The 13,413-nt window shown below is 40.0% G+C and overlaps 1 protein-coding gene across 9 annotated transcripts in view; it reads right to left on the bottom strand.

Moving 5' to 3' along the window:
• The window catches only part of lrba (LPS responsive beige-like anchor protein), a 395,517-nt gene that overhangs the window by 229,971 nt on the left and 152,133 nt on the right, over positions 1 to 13,413 (bottom strand). For all 9 annotated transcript variants that reach the window (XM_034188370.1, XM_034188371.1, XM_034188368.1 and 6 more), the window contains 2 exons: positions 12,512 to 12,576; positions 8,848 to 8,956 (listed from right to left, as the gene is read on the bottom strand). In XM_034188370.1, the coding sequence (XP_034044261.1) occupies positions 8,848 to 8,956; positions 12,512 to 12,576 (174 nt within the window). The remainder of the gene's footprint in view (positions 1 to 8,847; positions 8,957 to 12,511; positions 12,577 to 13,413) is intronic.

Raw genomic sequence — 13,413 nt, 5'->3', positions numbered from 1 at the left:
ATGGTGAAACTGTGCATAATGAAACTTTTGTCTGCTGCATCAGCTTCATGCTGGAGTAGCACTGAGAAGGATCTTCTTAAAAGGCCATGTGAAATTTCAATTAGAGTTTGCCAGAAGGCACATACAGGCCTAGAGCTCGTCAGATTTGTTATATTAAAATCTTTACCTGTTCCACTCCACTTTTAAAGTGTATAAATGCAGATGCAACAGGCATAACATGGAGTATTTTTAGTTTCTCAAACTGCCTTCTTCAGAATTGTTATGGGTGTCTTGGTGGCTTCCCTCACAGCACTGCTTCTTGTATGGTCACTTTTTAAAAAATTATTTTCAAAGAAACATCTACTAGTAATGGGCGATAGAAATGATGTGATATAAACTATACAAAACTGGCCTACGATAAGAGATTTTAATTCTATTGCACTATCGCAGTAATGCATATTAACGGACTGAAAGTGGCAGCAATGCAACAATAAGGATGCCGGCTGCTGTTAAACGGCATAGAAGAAGAAGAATGTTGATGACAAAATCTATTAGCAACCCGTGGAAGTTAGGGCCATGAGCTGCAACTAGCTGCAAGCCATAATCATCATTTTGATTAAACATAAACAACAACGAAGGAGCTGGTGAAAATGAGCGATGCAAGATCCATTATTTGGACTTGGCTCAGATTTAAGCCACCTGAGGAGCAGCAGCAAACTATACTCTGTAGAGTGTGTGGGGCAACAGTTCCAGCTACGAGAGGAAACACAAGAAACCGAAACTTTTTGAACCACTGAATCAATATGATCAATATGAAATGGTTCGAAGCATTAATACAATTAAATATGGCGACATCTGCTGGCCAGTCTTCAACAACTACAACTTTATTTTCAGAATGGAGGATTACATATCCAAACTGAAATAATTTTCTAAAGTGGACTTTCGATCGAAGCAGGAGGTAATAATTAAAAGACGACCTACACTGGAGCTGAAAGGCTTGCTTCAGACTGTGGTACAGAAGACTTGATGTTTTCAAACGGAGCAGGACACACAAAAAGGCTAGCTGGGTGAATGTCCAGCAAGGAACTGCCTTTTCCTGCTTTATTTTCTCAACTTGTGACATTGCCTGGACTCAGATGGGATATTGTGACCTGAAGAATTTACAAAGAAGTCATCAAACACGAGCGGTAGACCACTCACATTCAAAGCCAGAAAAGGCTCCAAACAAACAGTTGGAACAGGACTGATGAAGGATGACTTCCCTGACAGTGATCTCCGCTGAGACAGAGAGACTTTTAAAACTGAAGGAAGCTAATAAACTTCAACAAGCAAGTCAGTGTTTTTTTTGTTGTTGTTGTTTTTTAGAAGGAGAGGTACATGGACTTCATTGATAAGTAAAGGTAAGTCCATAATAATTTTTTTTTTTTTATTAAATGTGCTTTTTGTGTGCTAGTTTATACGTGTAAAGAATGCTGATATGAGATTTTAAACATAACCCGTTAACTGCTGCCAATCATTGCTGCCAACGGTGAATAAGCTACTTTGTGGGGTTCATATGTTTGTAAATCTGATTGTGATGAACTCAGTGCCTCACCAGCCATCAACCTCACCGCACGTCACTGATATATCGTGATAAATGTCTTTATCACAAGAGGCTGCAATGTATATTGCAATACAGATTTTAGGCCATATCACCCATCCCTAATACCTACCATGGACAGATTTATGGAAAAGGCCCACTGAATGGCATGATGGATGACACCTGCCTGTGACTGGACGCCTGCATGGACTTCTCATCATATTCATCTTTTGTTGTTACGTTCTGTTTTGTAAAACTTTGCAAAATCTTGTAACTGTTACAATGGCCTAAGCAGTGGGTCACCCCTCTGAGTCTGGTCTGCTTGAGGTTTCTTCCTCATTATTATCAGAGGGAGTTTTTCCTTACCACTGTCGCCTGTGTGCTTGCTCTCTGGGTTGGTAAGGTTAGACCTTACTTGTGTGAAGTGCCTTGAGGCAGCTTTGTTGTGTTTTGGCGCTATATAATCTAAATAAACTGAAATTGAATTAAAGTCACTACATAGTACCATACTATTTATATTTCTTTCTTTCACTATCTCCCATTTTCATCAGGGTCACCACAGCAGATCCAATACGGATCTGTATGTTGATTTGGCAAAAGTTAAACATCAAATGCCCTTCTTGGGGCAACTCCACATTACATGGACAATAGGCAGGGGTACCCTTGAAACATTCTGGAAACAAGTGCACTAACTGCTTGATCACCACATTAATGATTGGCATACATCACCTCCAGGACCTATTTGGTGACTTGGAGATGTCATGTGTCTAAAGAAATCTGGCTATAGAAGTAATGATTTGTATTAACAATAATGCTCACCGTACATTTAGTTTTTCCAATTACTTACAGCATCAAAAAAAAAAGAAAAAAGGAGGAACTGTGGATAAGAATGGCTTTAAATCTTTAGCAGTTATTTTTCTCAAACCCCTTGAATAAAAGATGAAATCCCACACTACAAGCAGTGCTTGTTTGTTTCAACTCAATCGTGGCGGCATACAGAGGCAAAATTAGAAAAAACGTATCACTGTCCAAGTATTTATTTACCTAACTGTATGGCTTGCTTGGTATTTCATCCAACTAAAGAGTGTTAACATTTAATTTATGGTAAGGAGAGAGGAAGCAGACCATGTAGCAATGTCATCTATGCTGACTGCCATTTCAAACTAGTTGCACAATTTGGAGGCATATTTTAGTGAATAAAGAAACAAAAAGCTACAGCATCCTAAAAGAACAATGCAGAGTACTAGAGTTCAAAAGAGAGGACATAGCTGAAAAATATTTTAAAATCCTCCACCCCCCACCCTCAGGGAGAGATGTTTCATTGGCCTGTTATTTTTATTGTGGCAGTGCAAAATGAAACTGTGAGCTCAAGCAGAGCTTGTATGGAGGCAAAAATCAATACAGCAATATCAGAGCAAGACTTATCAGGGCTTCACTTCTTCTCTGAGGTCACCGAGGAGCAACTGCATTTAAGAGGGGAATTCAATTGTGAAACATAGTTTGGGGCAAGCTATTGTTGGTATCTGATTAGGACTGACTGGAAGACCGCAAAGGTAACATAAGTTCAAAAACAAAATAAATACAGTGAATGGGAATGTAACACTACATTAATTACAAAGACTGAGGAGCTGACCCGCTCCTTAATTAACAAACATCAAACCCTAACTGTTACAGGAAATGTTCTATAAAAATGGATCAACATAGATACTCCGGTTTATACACTATTGTATAGAAGGCAGTGTTACCAAGCATTACGTATGTTCTCCATTGTTTTTTCTGCTTGAGATCATCACAGTAGAATCAATATACTGCACTTGGTTTCAAAACAGAAGGTTCCTGGTTCAAGACTACCCATGACAATTCTTCAGGTAATGTGGAGTTATTTCGGGAGAAAAACAGCATCCAGAGAAAAACTTTCAAATCAACATACAATGTGACTAATGGTAATATCAGTTATTAAATAACAGCAGATGACAAAATTACTGATTCCCTGTTAACTGAAGTATCAATCACAAAGAATATTTGTGTTATTGCTACTAGTTTTTACAGCACGTGCAGCAATGCGTCTTTCATTCATTCCTTTTTCTGACTCACTTCACTGCAGTCAAGATTATGTCTGCCTGTCTGTTGATTTACTCCTTCCGGTAGTGTAGGCTCATTTGTCATGAAATATAAATTAGTGTAATTTTTTTTTTTTTTGGTAAAAGCAAAAACTCACCAGATTCTGTTAGAATATGATTTAAACATACACTCAACAAAAATATAAACGCAACACTTTTGGTTTTGCTCCCATTTTGTATGAGATGAACTCAAAGATCTAAAACTTTTTCCACATACACAATATCACCATTTCCCTCAAATATTGTTCACAAACCAGTCTAAATCTGTGATAGTGAGCACTTCTCCTTTGCTGAGATAATCCATCCCACCTCACAGGTGTGCCATATCAAGATGCTGATTAGACACCATGATTAGTGCACAGGTATGCCTTAGACTGTCCACAATAAAAGGCCACTCTGAAAGGTGCAGTTTTGTTTTATGGGGGGGGGGGGATACCAGTCAGTATCTGGTGTGACCACCATTTGCCTCATGCAGTGCAACACATCTCCTTCGCATAGAGTTGATCAGGTTGTCAATTGTGGCCTGTGGAATGTTGGTCCACTCCTCTTCAATGGCTGTGCAAAGTTGCTGGATATTGGCAGGAACTGGTACACGCTGTCATATACGCCGGTCCAGAGCATCCCAAACATGCTCAATGAGTGACATGTCCGGTGAGCATGCCGGCCATGCAAGAACTGGGACATTTTCAGCTTCCAAGAATTGTGTACAGATCCTTGCAACATGGGGCCGTGCATTATCCTGCTGCAACATGAGGTGATGTTCTTGGATGTATGGCACAACAATGGGCCTCAGGATCTCGTCACGGTATCTCTGTGCATTCAAAATGCCATCAATAAAACGCACCTGTGTTCTTCGTCCATAACAGACACCTGCCCATACCATAACCCCACCACCACCACCATGGGCCACTCGATCCACAACATTGACATCAGAAAACCGATCACCCACACGACGCCACACATGCTGTCTGCCATCTGCCCTGAACAGTGTGAACCGGGATTCATCCGTGAAGAGAACACCTCTCCAACGTGCCAAACGCCAGCGAATGTGAGCATTTGCCCACTCAAGTCGGTTACGACGACGAACTGGAGTCAGGTCGAGACCCCGATGAGGACGATGAGCATGCAGATGAGCTTCCCTGAGACGGTTTCTGACAGTTTGTGCAGAAATTCTTTGGTTATGCAAACCGATTGTTTCAGCAGCTATCTGAGTGGCTGGTCTCAGACGATCTTGGAGGTGAACATGCTGGATGTGGAGGTCCTGGGCTGGTGTGGTTACACGTGGTCTGCGGTTGTGAGGCTGGTTGGATGTACTGCCAAATTCTCTGAAACGCCTTTGGAGACGGCTTATGGTAGAGAAATGAACATTCAATACACGAGCAACAGCTCTGGTTCACATTCCTGCTATCAGCATGCTAATTGCATGCTCCCTTAAATCTTGCGACATCTGTGGCATTGTGCTGTGTGATAAAACTGCACCTTTCAGAGTGGCCTTTTATTGTGGGCAGTCTAAGGCACACCTCTGCACTAATCATGGTGTCTAATCAGCATCTTGATATGGCACACCTGTGAGGTGGGATGGATTATCTCAGCAAAGGAGAAGTGCTCACTATCACAGATTTAGACTGGTTTGTGAACAATATTTGAGGGAAACGGTGACATTGTGTATGTGGAAAAAGTTTTAGATCTTTGAGTTCATCTCATACAAAATGGGAGCAAAACCAAAAGTGTTGTGTTTATATTTTTGTTGAGTATAATAAAATAGGGTGCCATTATTGATTGCAATAAAATCCAAATTAATTATAAAAAAAAAAATCATACAATGTGATTTTCAGATTTTTTTTTTTTTTTAGCTTCTGTCTCATAGTTGAAGTGTACCTACGATAAAAATGACAGACCTCTCCATTCTTTCTAGGTGGGAAAACTTGCAAAATTCACAGTGGATGTAACAAGAAGTCAAAAACTGAAGTTCAGACTTTGCTTTATTTGTCAGGTGAGCAGCAAACAAACAGGTTATACAAACTACTACTGCATTGCCCGTGGGGATCCACGGGCTCCAGATTGGGTAATGTTTATAAAATAGGTAGCTATCATTTTTCAAGGGTGGTAATGAATTATGCAGTTTCTGTAATGAGTTGGAATGGTGTGTGAGTCCAGAATGTATTTAGAACCGAAGACCTCAACAGTTTTTAGAAGAACTTAAGCCTTTTATATCCTGTTAATTACGTAATTATATAATTTGATGATTCCATTGGTTTCCTTGTGTCAGAAAACCTATATTTAGATACTTTGTTTGTGATAATGTCTTGTGTATTAGCAAATATATTGCATGGTTGATAAATGGATGCTATTTTGCACACCATCTTGGATTTCAGATCCTTATAATGTGAAGAAAAAATGGCACCCTAATTTTTCTTTAAAGCTTATATCCTCTTTCAAAATCAAGTGAGTTTTTGCTTTTACACCCCCCCCCCCCCCAACTCCCCCCCAAAATACACAAAATTATAAATGATCATACACTACAGGTCCTTTTGTTGATTTCTAAGAAACTTAGAATGCCAATGAAGTTGGACCCCAAAATCACTTAAAGAATTCATTTGGGCAAAGGTAAAGTTAAATGTGTAACTCATTTTCACTTTTAATATACACTGTCTTCTACGGGGACTCTCCTGCAACTTTTAACAGAATGGATTGGAATCATAATTACTGAACAAACACTGGCAACCATTTTCTTTTGTAATGTACTGAGAAGCGCACTTATAAAGAAATTACTTTTTCTTTATTGAAAATGAGATTTAGAACTTGAAACACATCACCATTACTGAATAGTTTGAATATTATAAGTTCTATAGTGCTATATGGACCCATTTACAGCAATACACCCCTCCACCACCACCACCACCACTTTTACATTTTCTACTCCTTATGCAAACAGATTTTAATTATATTTGTTAAATGTCTCCTTCCTGTGCTCAACAAGACAAATGAGTAAAAAAAAAAATAAAAAAATAATAATCACTTAATTTGATATGATTTGTGGAAAGTCAGTCTGGTAAGTCTAATGTGGAGGTTAAAAACATGTTCCAGTGTGAAGAGTGAAAGGATGTGAACATGGTGAAACATATGACATGTGGCCTTCAGCCAGAGAACAGGACCGAAGCAGAGCAGGATCATTATAGGCTGTTCTGGGCATGCTGGCTGCCAAATCTGTCAAAGAGATGTTTACAGGTCCTGATAGAGTTCCCCTGTCAGATGGACATGGCTACAAAAAAATGGCATGTGCTGTACAGAGCTGCGATTTCAATTCACTGCCATTCAAGAAGCACCTTTACATAAAGTGGTGTCCAGGATGCAACAAGTCCAGGCTGATAATGTCTGATTCTTACCAAGCCAGAAAACCAACGCTTGTACTAGGGTGAGGTGACAAGCCTCAAAGGAAACTGATCTCCAGTCAGTCAGAAAGCACAGTTGAGATGTTCCTTTAACATTTTTTTTCTTTTTTTTTAAAAAAGCACTTTTTACTACAAAGAGGGGGCTGACATTGAGGAGTGGAGGTGGTGGGTTTACACACAGTCAGCCCTTCAGGCCACAACCTCTCAGGTCCTTCTGTAGCTTTTAGTGCTGGCAGGTTAAAGAGAAATGAAGGGAGGGAGAGATGGAAGAGAAGGGAGTACCCCATATTCCTGTCACTGGCAAAATACTTCCCCAGCGGGAGTACATGGACAGGATCTCAACAGGACAGGAAATGACTTCGGTGAGATGGAGAAAGCAGAGGTAGGAGACTTGCACTGGGAAACGGGTAGTGTGAGGTGCCAGTGGGTGAGGATACGTCGGCTGCACGTGAATGGCAACATTTGTACTGTGAGCTGGTAAGAAGGGGCGAAGAAGAAGCGGGCTTTCAGAGGCATGACTACAGTCAGACCGAGAGGCACAGGGCACAATAAATTAAGACTTGATAACGCTTGGTTCACAATGAGTGTCAAGCATGATCTCTGGCTTCAGACTGCTTTTGACACTACTGTCTGAATGCTGCAGCAGAAATTGAGACTTATCATACTGAGTAGTATTTGTCCTCTCTTCCATTATATATTTGTGGTGAGCCTTTGACGACTGTAGCCTCACTTTCCTTCTCTTAGCTACCACGGTGGCACCCGGTGTGGTCTTCTCTTGCTGTAGCCCATCTGCTTCAAAGATCTTCTACACACTGTGGTTGCATCACGAGGTTGAGTTTGTGTTGCCTTTCTATACGCTTTGAGCATTTTGCTCTGACCTCTGCCATTAAAATCACATTCTGACTAACTCTATGGTCACATTAGCTACAAGCCATAGCAAGCAGCTACAAGCTGCAGCAAGCGGCAAGGCGACGACTGCCATTCATTTTCAATCAGAGTGGTTGTTTTGCAGTAGCAAGAGACAACGGTCGCTCTACCACCAGCTAGGTGGGGTCAAAAAGAACAGAAGTCTATTTTATACAAATGCTGTGCAACGCGACACGACATCTTACGAAAGATATCCGCGTGCACGCCCTGGGACAAGGCCAACTGCTGGTCACCATCATTTGTAGGGGAAGTGAACCACTCAATATTTCCAAAATATTCAAACCATCCTGTCTGGTACAGACAGACAAGCAAGGTGCCATGAGCCAACTTACTCTAATCATCCTTCTCCCACATTAGGGCCCTTAGCTTGAAATTCTGCAGTTCCTCTTGGCCCATGTTACAAACCTAAATAAATGCACTGAGTTTCTGGCATGTGATTGGCAGGTGAACAGGTGCCACTAATGAAGTTGTCAATGAATGTTTATACAGTAAAAACGTAAGTATAATTAGCTCATTCACTACCCAGGAAGCACCTACTGTATGGTGTAAGTATCAAGTGTGTATCATGTATTAATTACTAAGCTATTGTTTTTCCTAAGAGAAATCACTTCGCCATTAATATTTAAATATACATGCACCAAGTAACCCTAAAATCTACTCAGATCATCGACTGCACTCTCCATGATGTACCAACTGTATACCATGTCCACAACCACAACAAACATGTAAACACAACAGCATAATGTCCAACATACTATGTACATACTGGCAGGACACAATGATCTATAAATTGCCATTTTGTGTCAGACTTGTGTCTGTGAATAGCTGCTAACACCTTGCAGCTTCATACCTCAAACTCTGCATGCTTATGGATATCTTCAGCCCTCTGTCGGCTGAGGATGAACTCTGCTTCATTAGCCACACGAACCAGGTGGTCCTTCATGGTGTGACTCAGCAGCCTGGGGGAAAAAAAATGAGAAAACAAACATCAATCTACGCAGAGTAGTGTGATAAATAAGATGAAGTGAACAGAAAGTAAATGTCTCAGATGAACACTGAGAATATCATGAAATGTCAAGATATGGAATATTTAAAACCCCTTGTAACACCACAAAACAAGGTAGTCTTGTAAAACAAATCTATAAATTGCTGGCAAAGACCGTGCAAAATAAGCAGAAAATTCAGTTTAGGAATTGCAGTTACACTTCAGTCAGGAAGCAGGTGCTAAATGATTCATTAATGATACGCATCTGACAAGAGGGAGGATCTCTGTCCATGTTACTACATATGTAGCCCACCTCCCAGCCTCATCTTATCAGTGCTGATGAAGAATGCATGTATGTTTGTGTGTATGTGCATGTAGCATGTGTACTCTCCAGCCCGAAAGGTCAGGACTGTGCAAAGTGGAACAATAACAGACCAGGGGCCAGAGAGGAGCTGCAGAGGGTGGGAGGACGGGGGGCGGTGGAGCTGAGAGTGAGGAGATGGTGGATCGGAGTGTAATCTAAGCCTGGTGTTTCAGCACAGGGCAGCAGGGGAGCGGAGGTGCTGGGGCCTCTGGAGCCTCTCTGGGCCTGTCCGTGCCCTGCTATCAGTAATGCACCGCTGGCCTTCTTTATGATGCTCTTGACTTACAGACTGTATATATGGACAGCGCAGACATACTGCTTTTACAGGCACATTTCATTTTATGCATGCGTTCAAATCTACTCGCAACACACACAAAAAAAAACCCAGCAATGCTAAAATACCCTCAGCCATATGAGCATTGGCTTATTTATAATCTGCAGGTTTTAATTAATTATTAAGATCCTATTGTCTTCCGTACAATTTGTACATGTTCAATATGTAATATTTACATTTTAATAGCATCTGCAGGAGCACCTGCTTGTACATGAGCTTTTGATAAGAGGGGAAGTTAGCGGAAGTTAGCATGCACACTGACGTTTGCGAAATGTCTTGTGAATCACTCCACAGGTGTCATCAGGTTACAAAAACAGCATTTTCAGTTTTAGAAGCATTTATTTCTCACTAGCTTTTACATACCATATTGCAAAGAGGTTATATTTACACACAAACGAAATAGAGATTTGCAGCTAGCTAAACCAGCCAGTGACATCATCAGGCTAACGTCAGCGAGATGTCTTGTAAATCACTTCAGAGGTGTTATTAGGTTCCAAAACAGTTTTTTTAGCTTTAAAAGTGTTCATTTCTCGCTAACTTTTATATAATATATGGGAACTAGAAGCACTCAGAGAGTGCAAACCTCCGCCAAGGCCATGGGGTCACTGACGCCATAACATCTACACACCGTGGAATCACTAAACCTAAAAAAGTCTAACAATGATGTTTGCTCAGTAGTAAAGAAAAGTTTCATCTGCTGTGACTGGATAGCATGTATCCTTAGCGAATGGCATCACAGTTTATTGCAACTTGCACCTTTCCCAGAAGCTACTGTCATCTGAGCACTGATATTGATATTGCATGTGCTTATAGACAAAAACAAATAAGAGACCAAATTCAATTTATTATTCAACTAAACTGCAAATACATGAATTTTTTAACATTTATGAAACACTTCTCTAAATAAGGCCATAGGGTCACTGACCCTAAAGAGATTTCCTCCTTGGCACAGTGATCTATTTCTTTTTGTCTCTTTCTCTAAAATTGTATATGATAATCATTAGATTATTAATATATAAACAAAAATAAATTTAAGAAATATTACAATTTGAAAACAAATGCACCCGAACGTGATGACAGCTGCAACTGCTTAATGCTAACTTTTAACATTGAAAATGCCATAGACATGCTAACACATTAGCATCGTGATCCGAATCACCACTAAAATTTAATCACTTGTTCCTCTTGTCATTTCCAACCACTCCACAAAATTTCAACAAAAATAAATTTAAGAAATATTACAATTTGAAAACAAATGCACCCGAATGTGATGACAGCTGCAACTGCTTAATGCTAACTTTTAACATTGAAAATGCCATAGACCTGCTAATGCGTTAGCATCGGGATCCGGATCGTGATCTGGATCACTACTAAAATTTAATCACTCGTTCGTCTTGTCATTTCCAACCACTCCACAAAATTTCATCAAAATCCGTTCAAAACTTTTTGAGTTATCCTGCTGACAGACAAACAAACAAACAAACAAACGCGACCGAAAACATAACCTCCTTGGTGGAGGTAAATATGATATATCAACACATAAACAAAGCAGTTTTAGAGAGATCAGCCACTGATGTCACCGTACTGCTCTACTCTGATTGGTTGTCAACCCGCCCCCCCCAAAAAAAAAAAAAAAAAAAAAACGGAACAGAAAGAAACAGAATGTGACATTTTAACCTTTTTAAAATACCTCTTAAAATAGGTCAAGGCTGGCCTCGGGTAATAAAAATTTTAAAAAGCTATTTTAAAACACTCAGCACACAACATAGACAAAGCAAATAAGAAGTTTTAGTTTTTAGCCTGTTAGCATAGCATACATTTCCACATACTGAAATTCTGCATATTTTTTGATGTTTGAGGTTTTAATTTTGTCATGACTGAACAGACTGCTTATAAAATATTTAACAGCAGAGCCGAAATGTAGGTATAATTATGGACATATGTGGTGGTGGTCCTTTTTTTTTTTTTTTTTTTTACATCATCATCCCATATCTGTGTTGGTCAAAAAGCAGCAATATGCCCAAAACATTGGTTCACAATCAGGGGTCAAACACATCTTCTGTTGGTGGACAACCCGCTCTACCAACTGAGCTTTAGCTGCCCCTTTTTTGCACACACATGTGCACTACAAAAACAACTTCACAAGTAGCCCCGACCTGAGTTATGGATGCACAAGAACAGCCTCTTTAAAGTGAGTTATAAACCCTGTCCTGCACAAAGAAATCTGACTGCACAACCAGCCTCATTAGCATTACTGTGGATTAGCCTCTCCCAATTCTAAAGGCTGGCAATCAATAATGCAAACTGTGGCCTAACACACATGGAATTGATGAGCATTCCAATATTCAGAGCCTAAAGTGGACAAAGGAATTATTCCCCATTAGAAAGGGGATATTAAAACTCACATCGAGATAACTGGGAAAAAGGGGAGGTGGGACAAATAAAAGGAAATGCTCCAAGAGTTGACATGCAGACAAAGTTTCAGACATGAATAATCTGCCAGAGGGATAATGGAAAATCTGCACAAAGTGTCAGGGAGCAACCAGTGATCAGAACCCCTGACAGCTTCCAAACCACCACCCGCCCCATCCCGTCCAAACACTTCAATGGAGCATCTAACTCAAGGGTCCCACATCTTTACTCTCCCAAACTGTTCTTCAGTCCCAAACCATTGATTGTTGTGTAGAATATTGAGCAGCCACACCATCACATGGGCTTTAAGGACCTTTAGGGGCCTGAGGGACTGTAATGTGATCCAAGGATAGGAGTCATAATGAACAAGTGCTGTTTCAAAGAGAGAGGACAGCTTTTAGTAAATCAGAGTTACCAACCTGCCTTCGTTGACCAATTCGATGAAGGCCAGACCAGCATTCTTCTGAATGGAGTTCTGCCATTCCTGCACATAAGCACACACAAAAATCAATGTAGTACTGAAACCATTTTTTCCATTAGATTACAGTGAGAGAGAGAGAGAGTACATTACAAGTAAAAAAGTAAAAAAAAAAAAAAATACATTTTGGTGGATCATGTTACGTCACATGGGTATACAAACAATCAGCAAAAAAAAAAAAAAAAAAGCTGCGACAGGTTTAGAGACACCTTGGCTAAATAATTCCACTCATCTTTCCTCTACTGAAGATATTCCTTTTTTTCTTTTATTGTTTTTCAGTGAGTCAGCAGTCTACATCCTCCAAAATAACTACCACTTTGCATGAAAATCTTCCATGTATGAAGATGGTTACGTCAAGTCAGGTCTGGGAGCACGAGACCTGGATGGCATCAATTAGTCCTCGACACACAGGCACCTTCATGTTGAATCATGTGCTGAGAAACACCCTGCTTGGCCAAAATGTGGTAGGTGGTGCTCCCTCACATTGCAAGCGATGCTCCTCATCTAAATTTCCCTAAGAAACTGCTCATTTGACCTACAGTGGCTTACTAAAGTATTCAGCCCCTTGGTATTTCACACATTTTAATTTGTTTATGGCATTTTAAATACAAAAAGTAAACCAGGCTTCTCAATCTATAAATTTTTAAAATTATCTTTCTTAAACTCAAACTAAAAGTAAATCTCTACAACCTGATATCAATTAATTAAAATATAAAAGCCAAGATGATGGGTTGCATAAGTAATGGGCCCCTTTGGTATAATACCTGTACCTTTATGGAGCATTTAACACCTGTAAATAATCAATTTTATTTCCAGTTTTCTTCAGACAAGTCATGTGATGGA

The sequence above is a fragment of the Thalassophryne amazonica genome, chromosome 15 (assembly GCF_902500255.1).
Source record: "Thalassophryne amazonica chromosome 15, fThaAma1.1, whole genome shotgun sequence".
Classification (NCBI taxonomy): Eukaryota; Metazoa; Chordata; class Actinopteri; order Batrachoidiformes; family Batrachoididae; genus Thalassophryne; species Thalassophryne amazonica.
Note: the sequence above shows the minus strand (reverse complement) of the source record. Positions and strands in the feature narration are given on the sequence as shown.